The 25,764-nt window shown below is 37.3% G+C and overlaps 1 protein-coding gene across 1 annotated transcript in view; it reads left to right on the top strand.

Moving 5' to 3' along the window:
• MRC1 (mannose receptor C-type 1) overlaps positions 1 to 25,764 on the top strand; it is a 60,005-nt gene that overhangs the window by 26,862 nt on the left and 7,379 nt on the right. Inside the window, exons 9-26 of the mRNA XM_013949346.2 lie at positions 1,898 to 2,011; positions 4,176 to 4,291; positions 5,562 to 5,710; positions 7,553 to 7,752; positions 8,215 to 8,339; positions 9,540 to 9,627; positions 10,589 to 10,733; positions 12,179 to 12,220; positions 12,338 to 12,501; positions 13,683 to 13,750; positions 16,092 to 16,192; positions 16,694 to 16,836; positions 17,579 to 17,693; positions 19,765 to 19,934; positions 21,757 to 21,859; positions 22,786 to 23,015; positions 24,058 to 24,223; positions 24,664 to 24,816. Coding sequence (XP_013804800.2) covers positions 1,898 to 2,011; positions 4,176 to 4,291; positions 5,562 to 5,710; positions 7,553 to 7,752; positions 8,215 to 8,339; positions 9,540 to 9,627; positions 10,589 to 10,733; positions 12,179 to 12,220; positions 12,338 to 12,501; positions 13,683 to 13,750; positions 16,092 to 16,192; positions 16,694 to 16,836; positions 17,579 to 17,693; positions 19,765 to 19,934; positions 21,757 to 21,859; positions 22,786 to 23,015; positions 24,058 to 24,223; positions 24,664 to 24,816 — 2,392 coding nt within the window. The remainder of the gene's footprint in view (positions 1 to 1,897; positions 2,012 to 4,175; positions 4,292 to 5,561; positions 5,711 to 7,552; positions 7,753 to 8,214; positions 8,340 to 9,539; positions 9,628 to 10,588; positions 10,734 to 12,178; positions 12,221 to 12,337; positions 12,502 to 13,682; positions 13,751 to 16,091; positions 16,193 to 16,693; positions 16,837 to 17,578; positions 17,694 to 19,764; positions 19,935 to 21,756; positions 21,860 to 22,785; positions 23,016 to 24,057; positions 24,224 to 24,663; positions 24,817 to 25,764) is intronic.

The raw sequence follows: 25,764 nt of genomic DNA on the forward strand, positions 1-25,764 counted from the left end.
GTCATGCTAAAAGTGGCAGCATTCAGTGCAGCTGGATAACCCATGGCCATTCTTCAGAGGCAGAATATCTGATGTCAAGCTGGCATGCTTAATACTGTGCCAAGAACCAGAGGAAAATACCCAGTTCAGGCTGCTAGACCTTTAGTTCAGGAAGGAGCAGAGGACTGCAGCCTCTGCTAGACCAAGCCTCCTCCTCCTTTACCTAACACAGTGTCTGTCAGTACAGAAGGATTTTGAAATCCTCCGACAGTGAATATGTATTAAGTGAGACTTTTATCTGAGCATCAGATGCCTTTTTAATTCCAGCAGAGATATATTTATGGCTGAGGCTATAAATAAAAATAACAGCCTGCTTTTCCATTTTGCTACTTCAGTAGGACTGTCACTCCTTCATTTGTGTCAGTGTTCAAAAGCAATATGGAAAGCATGATGTAGGTCTTGGCTGAAGAAATAAACTTTTTTTGTTGTTTTGAAAAGAGTAGTTTGGAAGAGAGAATAAGTCTTCAAATATATACAGCTTGTTACAGAGGATGGGATAAATTCTTCCAATTGTTTATTTAGCAAAAATGCAGAACTGGCTACTTAGGGTGATTTATTTGTGTGGTTAACAACAGGTTAGTTGGAAGGCAGCAGGGATATTCTAATTAAATTACTTCCTCCCTCACTTTGAGGGATTGAGATAGAGGATGTTTTGAGGTCTTCCAGCTATGTGGTTCTTTAGTTCCTTGAGAATGTGAACTATTATAAAAGTTTTCTGTAACCATTGCTTTATGTAGCTGGTCTCTCTGCTGCTCATATTTAGCAGCAGATAATTAGTCTTCTAGGATAATGAAAAAGAAGGAAGTGAGAGGGAGCAGTGACGGTTGGCTGCTCCTCCTTTGAGGCCATGAGCCGAGCGTGGTAACACAGTCGGCAGGACAGGAGCCTCACCAGCCAGGGACTGTCCCACCACCCCCAGCGAGGGAACAGGACAGGCCCAGAGGAGCTGGGAACAGCCCTGGGTTTGGATCCTCAGGCAAGTCCATGGTGATGAGTCAGGTCTGAGGTCAAACCAAGTAGCTGAGTCAGGATCAGGACCGGTGAAGACAAACAGGGTCAGACACAGTCCAGTGATTGCCAGGCAGGTCTGTAGTGACAAAGCAGGGCTGAGTGACAAAGTAGTAGGAAGATAGTCCACAAGTCAGAGTCCAGATCCGTGAGGTCCATAGCCAGGTACAGCCATGGCTGTGATGGAGCTGGAGACAGTAGTTCTGTGAGGTGGAGACCAGGCCTGAGCTTAAGTTGAGCCCCTGAGCCCACAGGCAGGGGTGTGGGCAGAGGCCCAGGTAAGGCTGCTCAAGGCCATTAAGGCCTATTAGTGCCCCCAGGGCCCTGACAGGAAGTTGGAAATGAATTGTAACAGTAAGGCATGCAACAGTGCCATTAAAAAGCACTTATATTTATAATGTGCCTGTTCATTATGTTATGATTTTTGTCCATCTATTTTTCATTGAATTTGGTGATCTGAGATGTGTTTTTATTTGAACTTATTTTTGTTGTAATGTAGTCTTCTGTTACATTTCCTGTTTCAGCTGGGATTCTATGGAGACAGATGACCCCTCCATTTCATCTTGCACGGTTATTAAATCAGTAGTCTGTGTAAAGATAGTGGAATTTTGCTATCACCTCCTCGGGTTCACTTTTCATCAGGGTAAATAATCAGGGAACGTGTAAAGCAGTGGTGAATTGGCCCCAGTACAAGAAAAGAGGTTGGAATGAGGTTGGAATTAAGTAATGAAGTTAGATGTAGGCTTTGCGTCTTTTAAAAATAGAAGAAAATCATTAACTGCTTAAAAATGTAGAGCACATTTTTGGAAGACTAAGTTCCACTTGACTGATATTCTGTTCTTATGTTCAGGATGGATTTTGGGCAGACCATTCTTGTGAAAAGAAAATTGGCTACATCTGTAAAAGGAAACCCATGTCAGAAGCTCCTGCAGAAGAGGAAACTATTGACATGGGCTGCCAGAGAGTAAGTGACGTATAAGTTGTCTGAGCTGAATAGGCTGCTAAGAATGATTGAGAGAAGAAAATGTCACCTAGATGACTCTGGAAGAACAGAGAATAACAGAAAAATGGGTCTTTGTTGTCATCATCAGAACAGTTGGCCTTCTCATTTCCATGACAGATGTGATACATGTGAATAGTTCTAGGTTCTGACTGTCATTTGGCTCTTGATGCTCCCTTTCCTTTTCCAGAACGTAAACCAAAATTCAAACCTGTAGTTCCTGCAGTAGGCCAATTTTCCTTGCTTTGCAATCAAGCCTTCTTGAGGAATTTGCCTGTGTCAGCAGTTGTTCTTCTGCTGTCTACCATTTTCTTCAACGTTAGTCACAGCAATGAGGCTGCTTGTCTTCATAATGTTCTGCAGGCTGTGCTGTGGCCTCTGGCAGTGCTCCCTATTTTGAAGAATTTGTTATGAGTGCCTAAGCAAAATTAACTGATTGTACTCCTTCTGAACTGCCAAATATCTGTTGCTGATTTTGTAATGCTCACCTTCTGGTAACATAACGTTCAATCATTCTAGAAAACCTCCTACAATTTTTTAGGTTATAGGGAATCTGAGTTTTTTTCTTCCATGAAGTCACTGCCTTTCCTCCAAAGTCTGCTTTATACAGCTGCAGGGAAAGCTTGCCTGGATATTTATTCCTTGTGTTTGAAAAAGAGTACCTGGGAGCCTTACAAATATTCAATTGGTGGAGCAGGTAACACCCATAACACTAGGATTCCTTCATCTTTGCCTAGAGGACTAAGTGCATGCTGGTAGAAAAAGAAGTCTCTCATGGGTGAGAAATTAAAGACCCTCAGAAGGAAATGTATGTGAATTGTGGCTAGTTACAGCAAACTTGGCTAGTTACAAAATATGTAAGCATATTTCCAAGTTAATAGCATTTGATTAGCAAAACACTAGAAGAGAGTCTTAAAGTTAGTTAATAATTAACAAATTTGTCTGAGTTGTCAATCCTTTTCTGAAAAGCCATGCTGAAACTTGCGTCTCAGGAGCGCTCTCATGATTGCGCAATGCCTGTGTGTCAGGTGTAGTCCCATACTGAGCACTGAAGGCTCACAGCAAAGCCACATCTGCCTTTGTAAGTGGGAGACACTGATTAAAAAGTCATTATATGCCAGAAATCATTTCATGAAACAAAGTTTTAAAGAAGTTTTGTTCCTCCCTATATGTATGTAATATATACAACTATATTTATAATGTTAAGCCCAAAGATGTAAAAATCTGTTTATCGATTTGTCTGGTATGTAGAGATGATTCTCAGAGAGCTCAAGTAAAGTGCTTTATTATTTGCCAGCTTTGCCAGGAGATTCATTCTGAGTGCCTACAATAGGAAGTGAAGTCCATTTTTGTTGTCACAAATGTTATCTCAGTTCAGGAGACAAGCAATTCAACCTGACTTCTTTCCCCATCTCTGTATATAGTGAAAGAGGTAGTTGTCACTACTTCTTGTAAGTGGTTTCAACAAGCTTATTCTTCTTTCTGTGGAACCTATAAAAAGCCAAGATCTGGCACTCTGAGTAATCAGCAGTATCACTTGGTCATCTCTGACTTTGAACCACAGTAAGGACATAAGGCTATCATAAGCACTGCAATCCAAGGACCTAAAGTGACCACAGTTAAGTGACCGAACATTTAAGGGTCTGTGTTCTTTCATTACTGTACAGTTTTAATGTACATAGGTAATATATAAATGAATGTACAGTATTTATAACTTCTGCACTTTTAAGACCTTTTGAAGACCTACAGTGCTTTTCTAGAGAACCATATCCAAATTTCCCAGACCATATTTTGCTTTGCTTTCCCATCCAGGGAATGAAATAGCTGGAGTTACTTACTGTTAGATAAGCAGATAGAGAAAAGACAGATTCAAAGCCTGGTACTGACTTTGAAATGGAGGTACCCACAGGAAAATCAGTCATCACCTCAGTATTATACAAAATACTGTTATGTTTTATGTGTTACCTAGTTAAATTATTTTCCCTTCTGGCTCTTTCAGTTTAATTGTTTCTTTGTCTTACAGCTAGGTGATAGAATTATAAATCAGTTTTGGATTTATTTTCTTTCTTTTTTAAAGAAGTTTAGAAAAGCTGCAGCATATGTGATTGCTTAATGTTTATTTTGACAGGGCTGGAAAAGACATGGTTTTTATTGTTACTTCATTGGAAATACATTCGTGTCATTTTCTCAAGCAAATCAAACCTGTGAAAGGCATCAGGCTTTTTTAGCAACTATTGAAGACAGGTATGTAAAAGTCTGCTTGCCTGAGGGGATCACATGAGGGTCTAACATCATCTAAATATCAGAATAAAGATTCTGATCCAGAGCAAAATCAATGAGAAGATAGGTTTGAGAGGACAGCTGTCTGTAGATACTAAACTGCTCAGAGTTTTTGAATATATGTTCAAATCCAGGAATTCGATTTGTAGTAAAAATAGGTGATGGCTGTGAAATCAATATTGATCTAGACTGTTACACTGAGGAAGAAAATAGATTTACTTTTTTTGTTTCTTAACTGTGCTGGCTTGAGTGAAGGATGAAGAATCCAATTTGATTATTAAATGAAGAGATATGGCTCTGAATTCCACCCAAAAAGTAGTTTCACGTAACAGCTCTTAGAATTGAGCTACGTTTTCAAAGTTTTATGTAAGAAATCAAGCGAAGACAGAAATGCCTTGTACCTGAAAATCCATTACAATTCAGCCATGGTTCAATATATGGTAAATTTCTGAGCAGCTGGTGCACATTATTGAATGTGGCATGTTGGGAAAATGAGAGTTAGGGTTAAAAAGCCTGCCTGTGGTTGTCTCAGTGCTTTAGTTTCTCTTGTTTGTTTCTGTAATGTCTAAGTAGAAATGTTCTAGTACTGCAGATGTGATAAAAATGGCTTAACATTAATGTGGTCTTTAGACTATACCATTGTTAAGGGGAGACTTCTTTTATTTGCATTGATTTTGCAAGAACTGCTTCTTAAACACTGTAGTGAACTGTGATAGGCTTCCTCTCTGCATGGGTCTGGCTCTCAAGCATAACTTTTTCCATATGATCATTGACTGATTTGCAGTGCACTTTAGTTTAATAATTCAGTATCAGTACAAATCTGGCCTCTACTTTTCTATATTTCTCCAGTAGTGCTAGAGAATCCTTTTCCAGTTTTGGATTTGTCTGTAACGAAAAGTCATTAAAATACAAGGGTACTAGAAACTCTCAGAAAATGCAATGGTATTCTACTAAAGTCATGTCAGATTTCTTCCTTCCCCATACTTTTCCAATTTCATGCCAGCCCACCATTATGTCACCTCCTTTATTGGACAGCAGAAGAGAAGATAGAATAATCTTGAATTCAAGTTTACTAAATAACTATTGGATAATGTTTTGTTGTTGGCTTTGTTCAAGTAAATCCATCTAAGCTACTCTTTCAAGAAGGTAAAAAGGTAATTCTGGGAAAGTAGCAAACCATTTAAACTTTTTTTTCTTTTCCAGTATAATTTAACAGTTGTGTTCTTTTGAACAGATATGAACAAGCCTATCTGACTAGCCTGGTTGGGCTAAGAACAGAAAAATACTTTTGGATTGGACTTTCAGATGTAGAAGAAAAGGGAACTTTCAAGTGGACTAATGGCAGATCTGTCTTGTTTACGCACTGGAATTCCGAAATGCCTGGTAGCTATGTCTCTACACTGTGTAATGAGTGCACAGCCCAAAATGCATTGCTCGTTACTTATATATTTTTAACTCATTCTGTAGCCCCTGCTTGGTGGTATAATGACTAACTGTTCTCAAAAGTTTCTGGCTGCTCTCTCAAGCATGCTGTAAGTGCTGTTGCTGACTTCCTGCTTGGTCCTGAAGTGAGTTTTTAATGTGAGCTTGTAAAAAAACTTTAAACTGAAAAAAAGTTTCTGATTTGCTGCTGTTGTGAGGAAGTCTGACTATGTCTGTACTGCTTTAGAAGAGCAGTCTCCGCAGGCATACCATGCCCTGCTTGCAAGTCCTGCCTGTGCAGCCATGTCTCATAGTACATTTGCTCACTGAATGTTTTGAGGTATGTGCATGAAGCCTGCATGAAGCGTCTCCAGTCTTAAAGAAGATCTCAGGGCCACTTTCAGCAGGGAGTGCTGACATAGCTGCTGAGTGATTAGGAACAGATCTGAGGTGAAAATGATGTGGGTAGCAATTTATGGAGAATGTAATGTAGAAAAATTGTGTCAGTGTGTGGTAGGTGAGGACCTGGAGATGACTCAACAGTCGTTCACTAGGGCCAAAATAGATTGAATGATTCCTGAAGTTATGATCTTGGGCACCCTAAATGTTCACTCCAATTGTTATTATTTTGCAATGTGAAAATATAAAATCTTACTAGCAGTCTGCCTAAGGTCTGTAAGTTTTGTTAAATATCAGATTTATTTCATTTGCTTTAATACTTAACAGCCTTGCAGTGGTTTTGGTTCTGTCTGCTAGGTGCAAGTCATTTTTCTCAGAGGGTCTCAGAAAAAACTTAAAACCTCACTTTTTTCAAACTGCAAGAATGGAAAGGAGGAAGGTTAGTTGCTGCACAGGAGTCACACTTTCATAGAAGGAAGATAGAGTGGAACAGAACAGGCTCATCTCTGAGTCTCCATAGTGCAGGGTAGACATGAGAAAGTAAGAGAGGTGGCAAGCAGGGAAACATTCAACACAACTTTAGATCAGAAGTAGCAGGAGTATCTTTGGAATAGAATATCCTTGTCAAGCCTTGAAGGCAAAGAGAGAAGACAGCTAGAGGGACTCAGAGAGCACTGGGCATTCATTCATACTGAGAAGCTCCTAAGAGTTATTGGACTGAAAAATGGGATTGTAGGAAAGGACAAGAGGGCAAGGGAGTTTTTATTCATCTTTTTTAGTTAATATCTTTCCCAGAAGACTTGTGGTTTCCTTAATTGCTAAGTTTTGTTGATCAAAACTTTTCTAATGTTTTTGTGTTCTAATAAAACATACCTATCAGGGTAGGAAGCCTTTCCATTTCTGACACAATCGCATCACAAGGGGGATGCTCCCAGCTTCCAAGATTCTGGCACGTTGCATTTGCCTTTCAGGAGATCCTCTGATCCTCTTTAACTTTCATGCTTTAGATGCTGATTAGAAAGTGTCAGGTGAGGTGGTAAAGTTATGTAGACCATGAAGCCAACACTAGGTCCATACATAGCAAGCTCATTAGCAAAAATCTTAGTCAAATTAGACAAATTTGAGAACATAGCACTAACCACAGCTTCAGTTCTAGAGAGTTTGTTGGATCACGGGTAATGATGTTGCCAGAGTTAGCTACTAGAGGTGATTTGATGTGAGGTACAGTTCAGCATCTCAGATATGGATGAACCACTGGTTTTTTGGACTGTTTTCTCATGTATTAGAAACATTTTTGACTCTGTACAGACAAAGATTTAATTTCCATCAGGTTGGAATATGGAGTTCCCTAAGTTCTCAGTGACCCCTGAAATGTTGCTTTTGTGCATTCATGTTTACAAACAGGAAGAAAGCTGGGCTGTGTTGCCATGAGAACTGGCATTGCAGGTGGATTATGGGATGTAATAAAATGTGAAGAAAAGGCAAAATTTCTATGCAAAGTGTGGGCAGAAGGAGTGACTCCTCCACCTATTCCTACAACAACTCCGGTTCCCAGGTGTCCAGAAGGCTGGGACTCAAACAGTCGTATTAGTTTCTGTTTCAAAGTAAGTATGCTGCTTAGTTCTGAAGGTAGTCTCTGCTTGTTTGATGCACATAAATATAATAAAAATTTGTTTACTAATGTCTCTTACTGTTTTGTAAGCTTCTTTATGGATTATGTAGAGGTCTTATCCCCTCTTGTTAAAATACTCTTGTTTCTGACATCGTCTTTATTCCCCTAAACTCTGATCTTCAGGTCTTAATTTCCCCTCCCTATTCTTTTAAGATTAAAAGTGCTGTTCTCCTATGTATTGGCTTGCAGCCAATACTGCAGTCTGCTAACTTGGCTCAAATACACTCATATGAAACCTGTTTCACACAGGTGAACACTTAAAAACCCTGTGTACAAAGTTTCTGTAATCCCCACAGAATAAATGAATTGTAAATGGCTTTTTAATAGCTGGTGTTTCTTGATCTTGTGATCTTTATGGTCTATTATATCTGATTGTAAAACATGTTCTCGTTAGCCTTTTTCAAGAGGAGAGCAAAAGAAAACATGGCTTGAATCTCAAGAGTTTTGTCGAGCTATAGGAGGAGATCTGGCCTCCATTAATGGTAAAGAAGAACAGTATGTGATATGGCGTTCTATTGCGTGAGTATCTATAGTGTGGTCATCTGTTCACTTTAATTAGTGTTTTGATCTTTCTGAAGTGTTTGATTTCAGTTGTATGTTTTTACTTCTGCATAAGCCAGTCTGGATTCATTATCAGCATCTGTATCAAACACATAGCAAGAAAGCAGAGGTGATGAGATAGCAGAAGTCGTGTGACTAGTGGCAATTATGCAAGAAGCTAATGCTACAGAGAGATTGGCGAGATAACTTGTTGAGACTACATTTATGATCTGGTGTAAAAAGTTTTACAGTGGATTTGGGGATATTATAAAACTGCCACAGATGTCATTTGGTTCAACTTAAGTACAAATAGGGTAACAATCTTGATATAAATCTAGTCAGTGTATTGTTTGTTCCTCGCTTTTATGAACTAATCAGAGAGCAGAAGCACCTCCAGATTCATTTGTTCTGCGCAGGGAATCTAAATAAGGTTAGTAGGTCCCTGAACTGTAAAAAGTAAGTGAAAGATTTCTGAATGCGATCAAATGCTCTTAAAAAGGCAACACTTGCAACATGACCTGAGTAGACTGGATGCAGTGACCAATTACATGTCTGTCTAACTAGGAAGCCAGACTGTAACATGGCAGCCTTGCAAAATGCTGCAGCCATACTAGAATCCCAGCTACATGCCTATCATGAGGAAGTATCAGATGCTGAATTACAACATATTGACATATGAGTACATTCTGATAAATCCATAAAGCCTGTCTGCTCTCAGACAAGAACTAGTTTAAGGTACAATTTTTTTTTAAATGCAATTCAACTGCAGTAGATAACAAAGGTTAATGTATTTGGAAGCTATAAGTGCCTTTAAAGAGAAAATGGAGAGCTGACAAGTGGAGGAACGACGACTATGGGACCATTGAACAAAAGTATTGAGCCAGCTGACTGGATTTCCAGGAGTAGGATTGGATCTGGATGTTTTCTCTATAAAATGATCGGTATTTCAATCTGTGTTAGTTAATGGATACTATTGACAGCTAGAAATGACTGCATCTTAATTAGCTTGCAAAATTTCCTCAGTGTTTGCAGTTCTTTCTAATAACTTTAAGGATTATCTTTACAGAAGCTTATCAACTGTTGTGAACTGATAGGTTATAAAAATATTTTAATGTCCTTCTTAGCTTTGTTTTTATGCTTTAACTGCTTATAAATGGAATATTTATTTTTTTTGTTTAGGAACAATGGGTACTACCACCAACACTTCTGGATGGGTTTATATTACTTGAATCCTGGTGATGGCTTTGTTTGGAGTGATGGATCTCCAGTGAGTGGTTTAATTTTCACAACTGTTATTTGCATTCCTTGTGTTTCTCAAGTGTGTGTAGTGTATGTGTTTGTGTTTTTTATACTTAATCATAACCCTCTTGTTTCATGCTTTCTTTAGCAAAGCTTATGAATAACAATCTCATGTTGATTTTTGGCTAAAACATACTGATTTTTAATAATGAAAGGTGCATTAAATCAACAAGAAAACTAAATTCATGTTGAGTAAGAGGAAAAAGATTTTTTCGTGTCATTTTTTTGCTTGGCTGTTCTTATAAAATATAAGTTTTTAGAGGAAAATAGTCCGTCTTTAGTATTTATCTTCTTTGCTATTTAGAACTTGATCTGAAATGGCCTACATTCCTACATTCCAATTGTTTTACGCCAGGATGACTTGACTGTACCTCAGACTAAGATATAAAACTGTAGAAACAAAATTGGTTTTGGAGATGTGGATGTATTTTCCTGTAAAGTCGGTCAAAATTTATTTGGTGGAACAGTTTACCATACAGAAAATGGATTTAAACTGAATTTGCAATTTGTACAAGAATATTAAGATTGCAGTAATATTTTTGTGAGGAAAAATGCCAACATTTTTATTGTGTCTCAATAATATCCTAATATTTTGCTAATATAGGATGTTTATTTAATTTAGCATCAACACATAGCATACATTGTTATTGTCATCAGATGAATTTTACAGAATTTACATCCTATAAGAAATGTCAGTATTCTGCCAGTTGTGATTGGAAATAACTGATATAAGCTGTGGTCGGGTTGCAATCTGAAAACAAATTTGAAATGTCAGCATTTGCAGGGGGAAGTTCTGGTTTCCTCTCATTTCAGTTTTTAAACTGATATTAGAAATAGACTGTGGGTCTGCGGTCTAATGCTGTCTCCTCCCTCTCTCTATTATTGTCTTTCTATACAACGGAATCATCACAAAACTTTTTCTATCATAGGTAAGGTACGAAAACTGGGGCTTTGGAGAGCCCAATAATTATCAAGGAATTGAACTTTGTGCAGAGATTAGTGGCGATTCCAGCATGTTATGGAATGACAGGCATTGTGATTATCTGTATGGATGGATTTGTCAGATCAAAAAAGGTAGTATTGCTTCCTCCTATACATACGTATAGTAAGAACAGAATCACATTTGATTTTTTTTTCTTAGCTATGAGCACAACAATTTTCAAAGCTGTTCATCAGAATGGTACCCTGTGGATAGTGAAATATCAAAATGGTATAAGGATTTACCTGCCTTTGATATATTCAGAGAAACAGAGCCAAAGGTGCCCTGCTGGGACTTCTCACTGATCTTTATCTCTGATTTCAGAAAAGGAAATGTAATTCCTGAAAAACAGGAAATGGTAGTTTGAATATTCACATTCTGTTCTGACTTTTCATTTAGAGAAGTTCATGCCTTTTCCAATGAATTCTGTTTTGGAATAAATTTTTCTGAGTCAAGTTTCACATTTTTAGCAAATAGTTTGCAAATCAGTTCACATATTTGAGTTTTTAAGTGTCAAAACTTTTCTTTCCTCGCTCCTTTACTTGGCCAGATACTGTTTGATCAACTAGTTGAATCTATAATTGCAAGATGAAGCCTGATTTGGGGATGTTTTATATTGCTTTGGCTGGGTTTTGTATTCATTTGTTGGTTTCTTGCAATATCTTCTTGAGGTCTTTGTATTTTCTGAAGACATCAAGCCAAAGTTTCTAATTTAGGGAAATAGAGTTCCACAAGCAGCGTATCTCCTAACTTTGAGTATTTTAGAAAGTGTTCTGTTAAGTTTTTTACCACAGTCACTTATTGGGTTAGAGGGAAACAAAATGAAGATGCTTTATCAGCTTATTGACAACAAACTACTAGATCTGCTTTATATTGATGAAAGGATTTTTCAGGCACTCAGAGAATTTTTTCTAACATGCCCATATCTGTGAGATTATTATTTTTTAGCACAAAATAAATTGGTAACCCTGTAAAGATCTCCAGAGAGATCTTCAGGGAGTGTTTTCCTGAGATACTAATGACAAAGTATCTCCATAATGCTGTAGCCAAAACAAACAGGGGAATTCTTTAGCATGAAGTCTTTTTGTCAGAAAGGAGGAGTTAATTTCTCGGGAGCATATCTGTTCCAGTGAGATTTTATCTAGGGAAATTTTTAAGATCCAGGATAGTAGTTCTTCTCAAAACCGGAGAAAGATGGGAAGAACCTCACTCTGTAGTAGCTGGGGCAGCATGGAAGAAGATAACCCATGCTATTTCTGGTTTAAGCCAGAATTCATGTATAAATGACCTGGGGAAAGGAGCGGGAGGGAGACACAGGGCCTGGCTTAACAGAGTTAGTGCTTTGGGATGTAAGATATGCTGCATCCAGTGAATGCCAAATGTAACTATTCAGTTCAGTCGGATTTCAAGGTATTTTATAACTCCTTGCTCATTAGGAATAGCTTGGTTTTAGACCCTAAGGGAACAAGAATATGCATTTAAAATTGAAGAGTGCTCCAGAAATTTATTATTTGACCATAATAAATATTTTTTCTTACAGGGGCGAGTGTAAAACCTGAACCAACAGAATCTCCTGCACCCAGTAAGTGTATTTACTATTACTATTTGTGTTTGTGCATTTAAATGCACTTTTAAATTCTGCTAATGAGAGTATCTTGTTCTTAGGAACAATACATTTAGCTTACCCTTTATCTTACAGAGTATAAGACTACCGAGGATGGATGGATTATACATGAAGACAGACATTATTACTTCAGCACAGAAAGTGTTCCTATGGAAGAAGGTCGGGAATTCTGCAAGAAGAACTTTGGAGACCTTGCTGTCATTGAGAGTGAAAGTGAAAGAAAATTCCTCTGGCGATATGTAAGAAAAATCTTTAATGCTATGGAATAAATCATCCAGAATAAGTGAGCATGGGCACAAACCCTTTTCATCCTCATGTTCTCCCTGCTAGTTTTATGACAGTGAAGTTAGTGAAACAGCAGTAGCAGTAAGCCAGATTAGTACGAAGGTCAAATCAAGTCTTTTTGGGATCTTTTCAAAGCTGAGACAGGGACAGTTTTTGTTTGGTATTTTTTATAGTAACAAGCACAGTAAGAATTAAAAAAAACCCACATCTGTTTTTAACTAACTCATCATGGCAGTCACACCACATTACATCTGTATGCAACTGCTAATGCAGTTAACGTAAACCTAGTGTGTAATTTTAATTAATCTGTGGCTTCACTTTAGCAATAAGTATTATTCTCTTGAGCTACTCTGTTTCTGTAAGGTAGGCTGAGCTAACTGCAAGTAAAGATGCTACAGCATCAACAGATAACAGATAAACTCAAGATATCCTAAGATATGGATCAAAACAGATATTGGCTTACATGCAACACTCAAACCTTGGCTTTTGATCTTGTCAGTGTGGTCTGAGATGTGGTCTACCTAGCAGCCTTTTTTTGATCTGATTGACAGTTTCCAAGTTCACACCTTTGCCTCCTTTTCCCTATGGCCTGTAACATAGGGTAAGAAGAATGTGAGTCATGGATTATGCCACCAGAAAGAGCTTTTAGAGTATTATTTCCTAGGTGACTGGGCCTAGTTCCCTGTTTATAGTCTCTTGGAGGCCAGTTTTTTTAAAATCCGGAGTGCGTTTAAAGGTCAGATTTGAGCTACATAGAACTTTCCCCGAGCTGGCTGAAGAGTGGCAGTGAGATAACACGAAAGTCTTGCATTAATTGACATCAAAATTGTAGGAGGGCTTTGCCCTTGCAGGACATTTCTCAGGTGATGTCAGCTGCAGAGACTGTGCAAGAGGTGCTGATTGCAGTGACTTTCAAATAAGACTGTAAGAAATCGTGAGGTAGTAACCACACTTTTTGGCTGACAGTGAAGCTCAACTGAGGACTGACTGGGGCTGCTTTAAAATTTAGCTTTGTAGCTAAAGCATATAACATTTCACAACCTATGTGACTCAGTAGTAGATTACTCACTATTTACAGAATACATTTCTGTTATAAAAAGAGGAAATGTGTAAAATTTTAATTTTTACATTCTAGATCCTGAAAAATGGCAAAGAGGATTCATATTTCATTGGTTTACAACTGAGTGTTGATCAACGGACAAGGTAGGTCACCTAGAGTCATCAAGCTCACATTGTGCTTCAAAATCAAGAACAAATCCACTGAGCAGAGCAAGCACAATGAAGTACTTGAGTGAAATTGTGGTGTCTCAAAGCAGATGAAAATGTTTTTCCTCCAACTTCCTGGAACTAAAATTTCATGCTTAGAATTTTTGATTATGAAGGTAAGGTTGTAAAAATGTGTTCTGTAGTATCTTTACTACTTTACACACTTTATCCTAATATTTAATCCAAATTTTTTTGAATCACATCTGTTGCTAGGGATTCTCACCCCACTAATAATGCTGTTATTCTGTATTTTATTATAGCAGGAAAGAAGCTTGATTTCTATTTTGCCCTCAGCTGTTGTCTGCCTTGTTCATATTCCAACAAAGTATAGCTAATATAAGGAGTTAAAAAGCATTCCCTGTTGATATTGGATGAAATTCTTTATTCATAGAAGACCAACTCCTTTTAAAGTAAATGGCATTCCTCATTGACACCACTGGAAGCTAGAGTAGACTGATAAACCTTAAAATTGGACTTACTCTTTAGCAATATTAAAACATTAGCTTTATTTTTTTAAACTTTTCCGAAGTTGACATCAGCTCTGCTAGACTTGGAAAGTTCTGCTTTACTGTTGTAAGATTTTGTAGCTTGTAGCAAAGAATAAGTTACCTTGAAAGGATCTGGAGTTTCACAGGACATAGCCAGGTTTGAATCTTGATTTAAACATGGTTATATTTTCAAGTGGTTTAAGTCTGTGCTGATTTAGCTCCATGTCTAGATGATCCAAAAGGAATACTGCATGTTTCCTTAATAGTTTTCACCCAAAGCTGGCAGCAAAATTACAATGGAGATAATGTATTTGAGCTTTTATAAAAAAGTTATAATTTCTTTTATTCTCTGATTTATATTTAAAATACAAATAGATGCCCCCACTCAAAATATGTAAGATATTTGGTACATAAAAACATTCTTCTTTTCCCTCCTTACAATCTGTTGGGAACAGACTGTATTTAAAGGGAAAATGCAACTGCAAGTTAGCAACAAAACTCCTATTTTCTTTTTGTAGAGCAAAGATAACTGCTGCCATTTTATAACTTAAGATGCTTGGTGAGGATAAGCAGGTTTTCTGCAAGCTTTTCTGAATGTCAGTATGCAGCACCATAATTTTTGCATGTGTTTTTTATTTAGGCATGACTTCATTTCACTTCTATTTGGATCTTGAAGTGCCTGGATAGATGCCTAGTAGTTCTTGGTTCTTCTTATAGTCCATGGTGAAAAAGATGCCCCTTCAGAGGATGATTAAGATATTAGCTGGGCCAAATCACCTTCTGAAGAAGAAGAAGAGAGGTGTCTCTCCCATTCCATTGTTTTTGTAGGGACCCTAAGATGAATATGCTTTTAGGTGAAGTGCCTTGCATATGTGCAGGAAGTCATATAGGGTGAGCCTAGGCCCCTCTGTCACTTCTAGTCCAAGAGGAATGTGTCTCCTAATAAATGTTTGGTTGCTTGGCTATGATTTTGTTCTCTGTAGTTTAATCTACATAGATGTACAGCTTTTTCAGTGTTCAGATTTTACCTTATGGTAAAGCACATTGTCAGAGTGATTGCCTTCTAGTTGGTTTGTCAGGCTGTCACAATTTTCCCTGTGCATGAGGGAATGATCAAGCATTTTGCCAGTATTACGACTAAAATCTCTTATCTCTGTAATAGCCACAAGGAATATATGACTTGGGGGAAATGATGAGCATCTCGGTTCTCTCATGCTGAAATGGTGTCTGGCTTTCATGTTGGCCTGAAAGATTATTTTGAATATTGTCCTATCAGCTGCAAAAGCATCAGCATGTTGCATAAATCCAGAGTAAACATAACTTCAACACTTATCTTGTGTCTTTGCAAAGAGAGTAAGTTTAGTGCAATGAGCTAAGCATCTGTTACTCCACACCAATATTCATGATTACATGGATACTATATTCTTTGTTTTTCCCATTCTTGGAAGGGTAGTTACCAGAGGTATTCTAAATTTTCTGGCAATAATCACACTGTCAGGTAAATTACTGGTTTCCTTGTATCTGCAATAGAAAATATTGCGTATGTCTCAGTTTTATGGGGTAATGCATTAATTCCATTAATATCAAAGTTTAAAAAAAAAGAGGAAAAAAGTATTTTCTCAATTAACTCATGTATTGTGGATACCTCTCAATTAGAACTGGTCCAAAAACCTTGTACACCTTAACCTGCAAATGGGCATATTAAACATCTTGCCAAATGACTTCTTGTGATATGAAAGCACTTCTATTTGTATGTTAAAGATGGGTTTTGTTGGATTGTTTCTCTTCAGCTGGATGGATGGGACTCCAGTGAATTATTTGGCATGGGCACCACATGAACCCAACTTTGCAAATAATGATGAAAACTGTGTAGTCATGTATAAGAATTTAGGTAAGTTTTATATGTTTGTTTCTGAATTTTGTTATTTGTGTGTTTGTGTCACAACTTTTTTTCCGAAAGGCACCTCTTTTCACCTTTTTTTTGTTCTTTTACAAACTTGTAGAAGAGGAACTTGATATTATATTCAGGACTTCATAGTTTGTACTCTTGTGTTTATCTTAAATGTAGCATGGAGAAGGTCTGGTAGAGGCCTGTGCTTGTGACTGCTATACAACTCTCATATTTTTTTATTAAAATTGGTCTAATGTGCTACTATAAAAATGAAATTTCTAATACCTGATTTAAATAGTACACTGCTTTTAATATTCCATAATTAAACTGGGTATAAAGTGGCACAGTTCTCATAGTTGCTGATATAAAATGATCCATAAACTAACAGACACTGAGGATTTGATATTCATTTGATCATTGTGTAACAATAATTGAAATTGATTTCTATCTAACCAACGTTGGATATAGTGTCATACAGTTCCCCATTTATCTTGCATTCAGGATTTTGGAATGATATAAACTGTGGTTATCCAAATCCCTACATATGTGAAAGGCACAACAGTTCCATTAATTCAACTGTTCCTCCAACAACATTTTCAACTCCAAGAGGATGTCATCCAACTTGGCTTTCCTTTCAGAATAAGGTACCATAACAAATACATGGCATGTTGCATGCTTGGTGAAGTATTAGACAGAAAGCAAAGGAATTATTTTACTTATTGTTTCTTATTAGAATGATTTTTCCTTTCCAGAGGGCTGGTTGAGGTCTGCACGCTTTTGTTTGTTTGTCCATTCACTATTTTGCAGGAAAAGTGTTTTTTGTTTTTTACACTTCTCATGAAGTGGCATATGAGCCTATCTGGCTGCAGTTTGTGAAAGTCGTTTTCTAGTCATGTCTTCAGGTCTTTTGATATGCATTTCCTAAAGGGTTAGCTGGAGTTTGTGAAATATTGGTGTATTGATCTTGATGTATTTTAACCAAACCATATGCTCGTCCGGCACTGAGTGCATTTTGCCTTCCTTGACTTTAAAAAATGTGGTATGCTTTATAGAGTCAAATAAAAAAAACAGGCAGACTAGTATCAGTAGTATGTAACTTACCAGCGTTAGTTGACTGTCTACAAAAAGTCAGGTTTTGCTTATTTTTTAGAGATTTCACATCAAAGCTAGCATGTGTCTTGCTGAAGAAAACATTTTCGTGAGAGCTTTAATTTTACATAGAAAATGAATGAGCACAAAAAGCGCTTTTAAGCTGAATGCATTTTTTCAGATAAATGTGCTGTTTTACTGTGCTTTCTCCATCCTGCTTTGCTTAAAGCAGTGCCTTCTGATCTGTAAGAGGTATTGGAGTAAAGATAATATTTGGGAAATTTGTTCTTGTTTCAGTGTTACAAAATATTTGGATCTACAGAAGATGAACGTGTCACTTGGCATGCTGCACGAACAGCTTGCATGAATTTAGGGGGAAACTTGGCTACTGTCCCTAATGAACAAGTGCAAGGTACTATGTATGGTTCTGTAGCAACATTTAATCTTAACAGGCTGGCTGCTATATTTGCATGAATAAGGACATCATTTGAATAAAGACTGCACACCTGATTTTGGTCCTCAGACATATAATATTTAGAAATTTCTAATGAAGTCTGCACCTGAATCTACCAAACTCTAACGTAGGCTTAGACTTATGTCTGTATGTATATGTGTGTGTGTGTATGTATACATATGTGTATGTATGCATATGTATACACACACATGTATGTATATGTGTTATGCACACACATGTTTGTGTATACATATATATGTATACATACATGTATATATATGTAAATTGTATGTACATGTATATTGTCTTGTTAATCAGTGTAATGCTTTTTCTGCCTATGAATGATGCCAGCTGGACACAGCAAGTTCCAATTAAGTGATGTAGTTTCACTAGGTAGCATTAACTCACTGCATGACTTTCTGTATTATCTCAGCCAAGCACAGTAACTTTGGGATCAGAACTTGCTGTGTCTGGGCACCTTGGGACAGAGGTTTTATGGTTCATACCCCTAGCTATAACTCAGCATGTAGATATACCATTTTCTTCACTAGGAGAGCTTATTATAATGATCACAAGAGCTGCATCCCTGACTGGGGTAGATGGGCAGACAGAAATTATCCTGTGTTTGAATAAATATGGGATATGTTCAAATTAAAATTGGGGCAAGATTTTTATAGATGTTAGTAACACCCTCTTTTTAGAAATGCTCTTTTATACTATGTTGTTGAGAAACGAATACTGCACATGTACTGTTTGTGAACTCAAAAGAGCACAGAGAAAAATCAACCATAATGAAACAAATCAGTGTTGTACTCTGATAATTAACTACTTTAAATTCAGACCGCTAACATGAACTTTGCACTACCTGTGTTTTCTGCATGTGAGGAGATGAAGAATCAAACCTTCACTTTTCAAACATAGTTAAATTCTTGCCCAACATAATTTCTACAGTACAGATTTCAGGTGGTTCATGCACAGGGCTTGAATTTCAGTTGAGAGAGAAATGGATATAGAACTATTAGCACACAACTATTATTACTGGCAATGTAGGTATGTAAGGAAAGGCCTGAATTCCTGTAACAGTTTCTGGAAGAACAATGCTAACATTTGATAAAGAAATCTACAGGTTTTGTTCCTGGAAGGATACGTTGCATTCATTTTAAAAGACCAAAGAAAGGTGAACAGGTGATAGAACAGACAGAAAAAGCAGCTGTTGTTTGTAGAGAAGAAGGGTAAGGCCATAGCTATTACTGTAGCAGTTGGTAAAAGCTGTGATATGTTCATTTTATCACAGTGCTTGATATACTGTGGCTTAGTGGATTGTTGATTGCCAGCTGACCTAGCCTGCTCTACTTGTGAGCTAAGACACGCTAGCCTAAACCACCTTCCTTTACTGTGCAAAACTGTGGTAACTGATTTGCCTGTGATGAATAGTTCTACTGAGGATCATTTTAAGTATGTCTCTTCTGCATTCTGCTCCCTGCTGAGAGAGTGTAGGCAGTTGCCAAGGTATTCCAGGGAGAGAGGAAACACTCTTGTAGTTCTGTAAAAGAACAGGTTGGTGCTCCATTGTGTTTTCTGTATGATGCCACTGTAAGGTAACCAGTCTGGTGAGATTATCAAAAATTTATGCAAATTACACAGCTGGATATTTATGAGTCATTTGTAAGAATAGGATTTGAAAAATATCTTGAGAGATTGCATTCCTCTCATGCTTTTGGGATTTGTCCCAGCACCAGGTTAGATGTTTAGGTGAAGTATTCTGAACAAGGGAGAAGTTGTATATCTAGTTCCCTGTTCATTAAACTCAAAACTCACCTCTTTTTTATCTTACCTTTAGTTATTGTAAAATAAATAACTCTGGTGTCTCTGCTTATGTTGTCAACAGTGAAGTGTTCTGTCCTTCAGAGAAATGTATAATTCAACCTAGTCCAGATCTGGATTTATCAGCAGGCTCAGTGAGGCCAGACAGCTGGGTTCAGTTGTCCTTCATTAAAACTATTTCTCTTTTTCTCTTTTTTCACTCTAGCTTTCCTCACCTTTCATATGAAGGATTTTGAGACTGATACATGGATTGGATTAAATGATATAAATCATGAACTGAGGTTCCTTTGGACAGATGGAAAGGGAGTTTACTTTACAAACTGGGCCAAAGGCTTCCCATCAGGACATATGGATTTATACTCATATGATGGCCAGGTGAATAGAAATCACACAATGTTCACTACAATTTGCATTTAGAATGCATTTAGGCATTTGCTGGGTTTTGAGACATGGTACTATTGGATTTACTGCTTTCAGATCTGCAGAATTTAATAACAGCTTTGACTGGGGTTACATCTTGCACTGAGAAAATTGTTAATTACAAACCTTTTTATGCATGTCAAGTATAAATCCAAGTAGAGCGAAGGGCTTTCAGCCCTTTGGAAGTTGCTGTACCAGCTAGCTACAGCATCTGAAGTGCACTCATACAAACATTGGTTTCAGATTTCAGTTTTCTGTGTACATGAAGGCTGCACTGTGTCTGTGTTCATCCTGCCTTCTCTTTTAGGCTCTGGTAAAGAAGATGACCAGGGGACTCCTACCTTACAGCTTTTGCTGCAAAAATGCACTGAATGAGCACATCTTCCTATTCTTGTGACCACAGTTATCCTTGAATTTAGGGGTTTCTCAGTTTGCATGTAGCTTGCAAGGGGCACTTGCAGACAAACATTACCCTCACACAGCCATATCTTACATGCAAGCACATGGATACGTTGTCAGTCAGATTTGCAGAAAGAACATGTTGCTTCTATAAAAAGCCAGCCATTCAGTTTTTCTGAAAAAAAAAAAATCACTTCCCCTATTTCTCTGTCATACAAACTGGTCTCTAGTGGCACATGCATAGATGGTACTGTGCTATGGAACTACAATACATTATAGGACTCACTGTGTTTACACGGAAAACAATTTCCACTGAAAAAACACTTATTTTTGTGTACAATGGTATTTTTCCTCTTTTTGAAAGTAGCATTGCTGAGCTTCTTTTCTCTTATTGAGAGAGAAAATTTGGGAAAATTTGAAGTTATTCAGAAACAGCATGCTTAAAATGTTACTTTTGGGAGGAATAATATATATTTTTCCCTCTTTATGAAAAGTAATAAGGTTTCTATAAAGTCTTCTCTGAAAACTTAAGAAGTCTCTGATTTATAAATCTCAGATTTATTTTTAAATATACTTAACCTCAGCAAAAAATAAGTTGTCAGGGTTAATGCACAATACTGTGCAACTGTTCAGTTAGAAAGATTTAAATCTTAATGCATTTCACTGGCAAATGAAATGTTTCTTTGTGCATCTCCTCCTGGACAGCCAAAATAAATATGTAAGCAGAATAAGCTAAATATGGATGCTTCATTGCAAAAAGATATTTGTAGACATACAGCATTTTGCATTAGTCAATGTTTGTTTACTGTGTGCTCACATAGGTTCTGTCCAATGTGTCTGTCTCAGAGAGGTTGAAATGTCACCATAAGGGTGGCACCTGCAGATTAATGGCTGCCTTTGGGAAGGAGCAGATCTAATTTTGCTGTGTATAATATTATAGCTTGCAAGAATAAATTTGAAGAGGAGAGTGAGATGTCAGAACTGTTGCATTGCCCATTGATTGTCAAGCCATGGCATGAAGGTTTTTTTCTAGGGCAAAGTTAATTGGTGTTTTCTGCAATAGCTGCTTTACTTCTCTTTAAAGTGTCTGTGGCTTTTCTTCTCTCTATTCTGTATGCCTGGAGATGGGAGGATACCAGCATTTCTTTGGTCTTCCTATCCACCCTGGTGTTGTGCAAGACAGAGCAACATTAAGAAGTTTGCAAAGCACAAGAGGAACAGAACCTCAGCATCATAAAATTGGAGCTACTAAATCTTACAAGGATATGAGAGTAAAACTGCAGTATTACTTGTGTCTGAAGATGTGAAAGGGTGACAAAAGTTTCTTTTTTGCTTTTTCTGGTAATATGTAACTGATCTTGTGTCTTTTTCCTCCTAGGCTGATTGTGTTGTCATGAGAAACAATCCTGTTAAAGAAGCAGGGAAGTGGGCTGATGAGAGTTGTGATAACAACAGAGGTTATATATGCCAAATTAATGCAGGTACTTGTCTTTTCAATTAAAACACAATCAAACCTAATGTATATTCAGGTTTTTGCTTGGGTGTTAAGTTCTGGATTTCAACATCATTTCACTTCCAATAAAGATATATCCACAAATTGTTTTTCAGGCAGGAACACAAGGATCATATGTGTCAAACCAAAGGTCCAGCTAGAGAGACTATCCTCAGCTGACCTTTCCCAGTAACTGTCATGTTACTAACTTCCTGGGCCGGAATTTGTATCTATATCTTTGTCTTTAGTAGGACTCTTGCTCTGATACTTGCTCTGTCATTTTGTCTACTCATTTTTTTCTAATCATTTTCTGAACACATTGGCTTTCAAAACATATTCTGGAAAACACTGGGTTTATACATGTAGCATAAACTATCTGGAGGGCAAATGTAGCTCATCTGCACTGAACTTGAGCTAATTCACCTAGAAAACAAAATTTAAAATCAGTGAAAACCTGCAATTAAATATCAGATTGATTTCTAAGGAGTGGTCTACTACAGAGGTCCTTTTCTCTATCTCTGAGAAATACATTTGACAGAAAAATTCTTTGAAAACAACATGGTCTATACCACACATTTGTTTTGGTGGAAAAGTGTTTCATTAAAGCAGTCGCAACCTACTCTAATCCCAGTTCATTTCAGTAATACTAGCCTGGAGGATTACGCAGAATGTTCCTTTTCGCCTTGTCAAAGGCTGCTTTACGCAGCTCTTTTCCTTTCCACCGCTCTGTAATTGATTTCTGCTACTGATGCTCTCTTAAAGAATAACATACCTAACCTATGCTGGTCAAAAGTCAGGGAATATGAGATGAAGAAAGGAGGCAGGTTGTTTTATCCTGTTTGCTACTGCAGTCAAATCATAAACCCTTTTGAATAACTATATGACATAAGCCTTTCTTCCTCCTTTATTTTATAGAATCTGAGTTTCTCCCTTCTACAAGTACAGTCCCATCCAGCATTATCCGCTATGGTAACAGTAGTTATTTGTTCATCCATACCAAAATGAAATGGGAGGATGCACGAAAAAACTGCAGACGTGATCAATTTGACCTTTCCAGCGTCTTAGACCCCTACAGTCATTCGTTCCTGTGGCTAAAGATATTAAAATATGGGGTGCCGATATGGATTGGTCTTAACAGTAATGTGGTAAGAACATCAAACCAGTTGAAAATGATATTGCTTCTTTTATGGACAAAACAGGAACTAGAAAGCCTTACTATCTCTTTATTGTTAGCTTATTAGTTTACATCTTGGTTCTAAGTGCTTGTATATACCGTCAGTTTTTACAGGTAGGGGTATATACTCTTCCATTACTCGGATTAAATTGTATATCTTTTACACTTATTCTCTGTGACATTCTACTCTGTGCACTTCCAAAGAAGACATTTTAGGCTAGCATTTTGAAATATCTCTTCATGTAGACAGTGTTTGCTTTGGGATAAAATTCTTAAGCAATACCTGATTTTCAGAAATAGAATAAAGTGCTGTTGAAATGACTTTTGGAACATTCTGAGGATAGTTGGCCGAGCAATTAGTTTGTTTACTTCATTTTTTTAATGTATTATTTGTTTCCCCTCTCCCCACTCTCTGATATTTTAATACTTTCCAAATATTAAAGTATACCACTCTTTCTTCTTGGCATAGGCACTTATCCTGAATTCCCTTCATTTGACTAAGCACACGAAAGAAATACAAACGAATGAATGTAAAACACATCTTCCAAAAAAAAAATTTTTCCTCAAACCTAACCAACAGGATGATCCATTGAGTTCATAAACTGTGGTGGGAGAATATTCAGTTTTAAGTACACTTTAAGTTAAAATAATCTGCACTTCTTGAAACTTGAAGAAAATTAGTACAAAAATTAAGCATCAGATATTCACTCCTACAAACTATATTTAGTGAAATTTTTATTTCCGAGTTTTATTTAACAGTTTTGTCAAGTCCAAAATGTATTCAATGTCACTTACTTTGCATTTCCTTTTGATGAAAAGTATTTGTTGCCCCACTGTACTTCTCAATGAACGGCTGCTGGTCACAACATAAATTTAAAAGATTGGCCCATTTGCATTTGTTATTGATTTCTAATGAAAACTTCTGGCATAAGCTGCTAGACAGACAGACATTTGACTCACAAAGCAATGGTTAATGCTTAGGGTTTAATCATTCCTGTTTATTCTGTGCTTAGACCAATGGGCGTTATGAGTGGATTGATAACTGGAGAATGAAGTACACTAAGTGGGCTGAAGGGGAACCAAAGCAGAAAATAGGTTGTGTCTATCTAGACATTGCTGGAGCCTGGAAGACAGGATCCTGTAATGAAAGTTACTTCTCTGTTTGCAAAAAGCCTGATGGTAAGAACTTGAATCAAACTGTTGCAATTATGATGATTTTCCTTTTATAGTTCATTGTCCTGAATGGTCTGCTGATATGTACTTAAATGCTGCTTTTTATATCAAGAACTAAATAGATAAAATATTTAAAATTCAATTGGATTGAAGTAGAGAGTTGATCTGAACTTAATAATGTGTTTGAAGAAAAAAAAATGCTTGGGTTCTTTGCTGAATTAGATTTCTTGAGTGTGATGCACAGCTGCAGTATGTTTTGTTCACCGGTTTCAGACTTTTTTCTATTATTGTGTTATAGTAAGCAGTGCAGATTACCAAGATTACATTTTGTTTAAGACTTATTTCAAGTGAATTTTCCGATGTTCAGTGAGAATAACCTATTCATGATAAAAGAATGTATAAGGAGTTGTGTCTTTAAACTGTGCCCTTTCTATTTTTTAAACCAGTTCAAGCTCCCACTGAGCCCCCCCAACTTCCAGGAAAGTGCCCTGAATCAGAAGATCACAAGTCTTGGATCCCTTTCCGAGGTCATTGCTACTACATTGAATCTTCATCTACAAGAAACTGGGCCCAAGCATCTTTAGAATGTCTCCGACTAGGTGAGTATCCTCCTTAATCAAAGATCACATCTTCCTGACTTGTTTTTTCTATCTGTGAAAAACTGAGCATGTGCTATATATTTTTGTAATTTCAAGGGTGGTACAAGGGGTGTTCTCTAGGACAGTTGCATCCAAATGCTGCCTTAATTTTGGAGGAGATGGAGAATAGCTGTCTACCAATGGCACACACTAACTCTTTCATGAGTGTGGGGCCAGGCATTGGAAGAGCTGTGTAGTATGGAATGGAGATGACAGAAGTGGAACCTTTGTCCTTTGACTCTGATAGGAGGTAGTCAACCTCATCCACAGCAGTTTTAATGGCTTTCCATATCATTTGCATTCCTGATCTGATTTACTTCTTGGTTATTCCAGTTTTATGCCACTGAAATGAAGAAGTTACAGCTGTCTAGGATGGATAATATATTAGTAAACTAGGGCTGTTGTTTCATTCTTGCAGCTTACTTCTCTGGGCAAGTAAAGTAAGATTCATCTTGCCAAACTTTGTATCTACAGTGTTGGTGGCTATATGCAACCTAGGTATTTAAGTTCCCATTAGAGTGCACAGAGACCTTGTTCATGCAGTCAGTGGAGCTGACTACTGATTTGACTTCACCAGAAATATACACTGACATTTGGTCAGGTGAATTGCAGCCTCAACTCCACTGACTATAAACCTACCACTGAAACCCATGTCACATGTAGACACCTAGAGCTGAGTGAGATGAATCTCACCCTTTCTGCCAGCAGTCAGGTTTGTTCTTGGGTTCTCAAGAGCTAGTACATTGACAGCTAAGAGAGCTTTTAGGATTTCTGAGGGAATGTTCAAGTTTTGCTATATGTTCTTTAAATCTTACTATATTCATTAAGGTTTGCATAATATTTAGATAGAGATTCTCGATTGTTTACTTTTAAATACAGAAATGTCTCAGAAATACAACTCTCTTGCTA

Source organism: Apteryx mantelli, chromosome 2 (genome assembly GCF_036417845.1).
Source record: "Apteryx mantelli isolate bAptMan1 chromosome 2, bAptMan1.hap1, whole genome shotgun sequence".
Lineage (NCBI taxonomy): Eukaryota > Metazoa > Chordata > Aves > Apterygiformes > Apterygidae > Apteryx > Apteryx mantelli.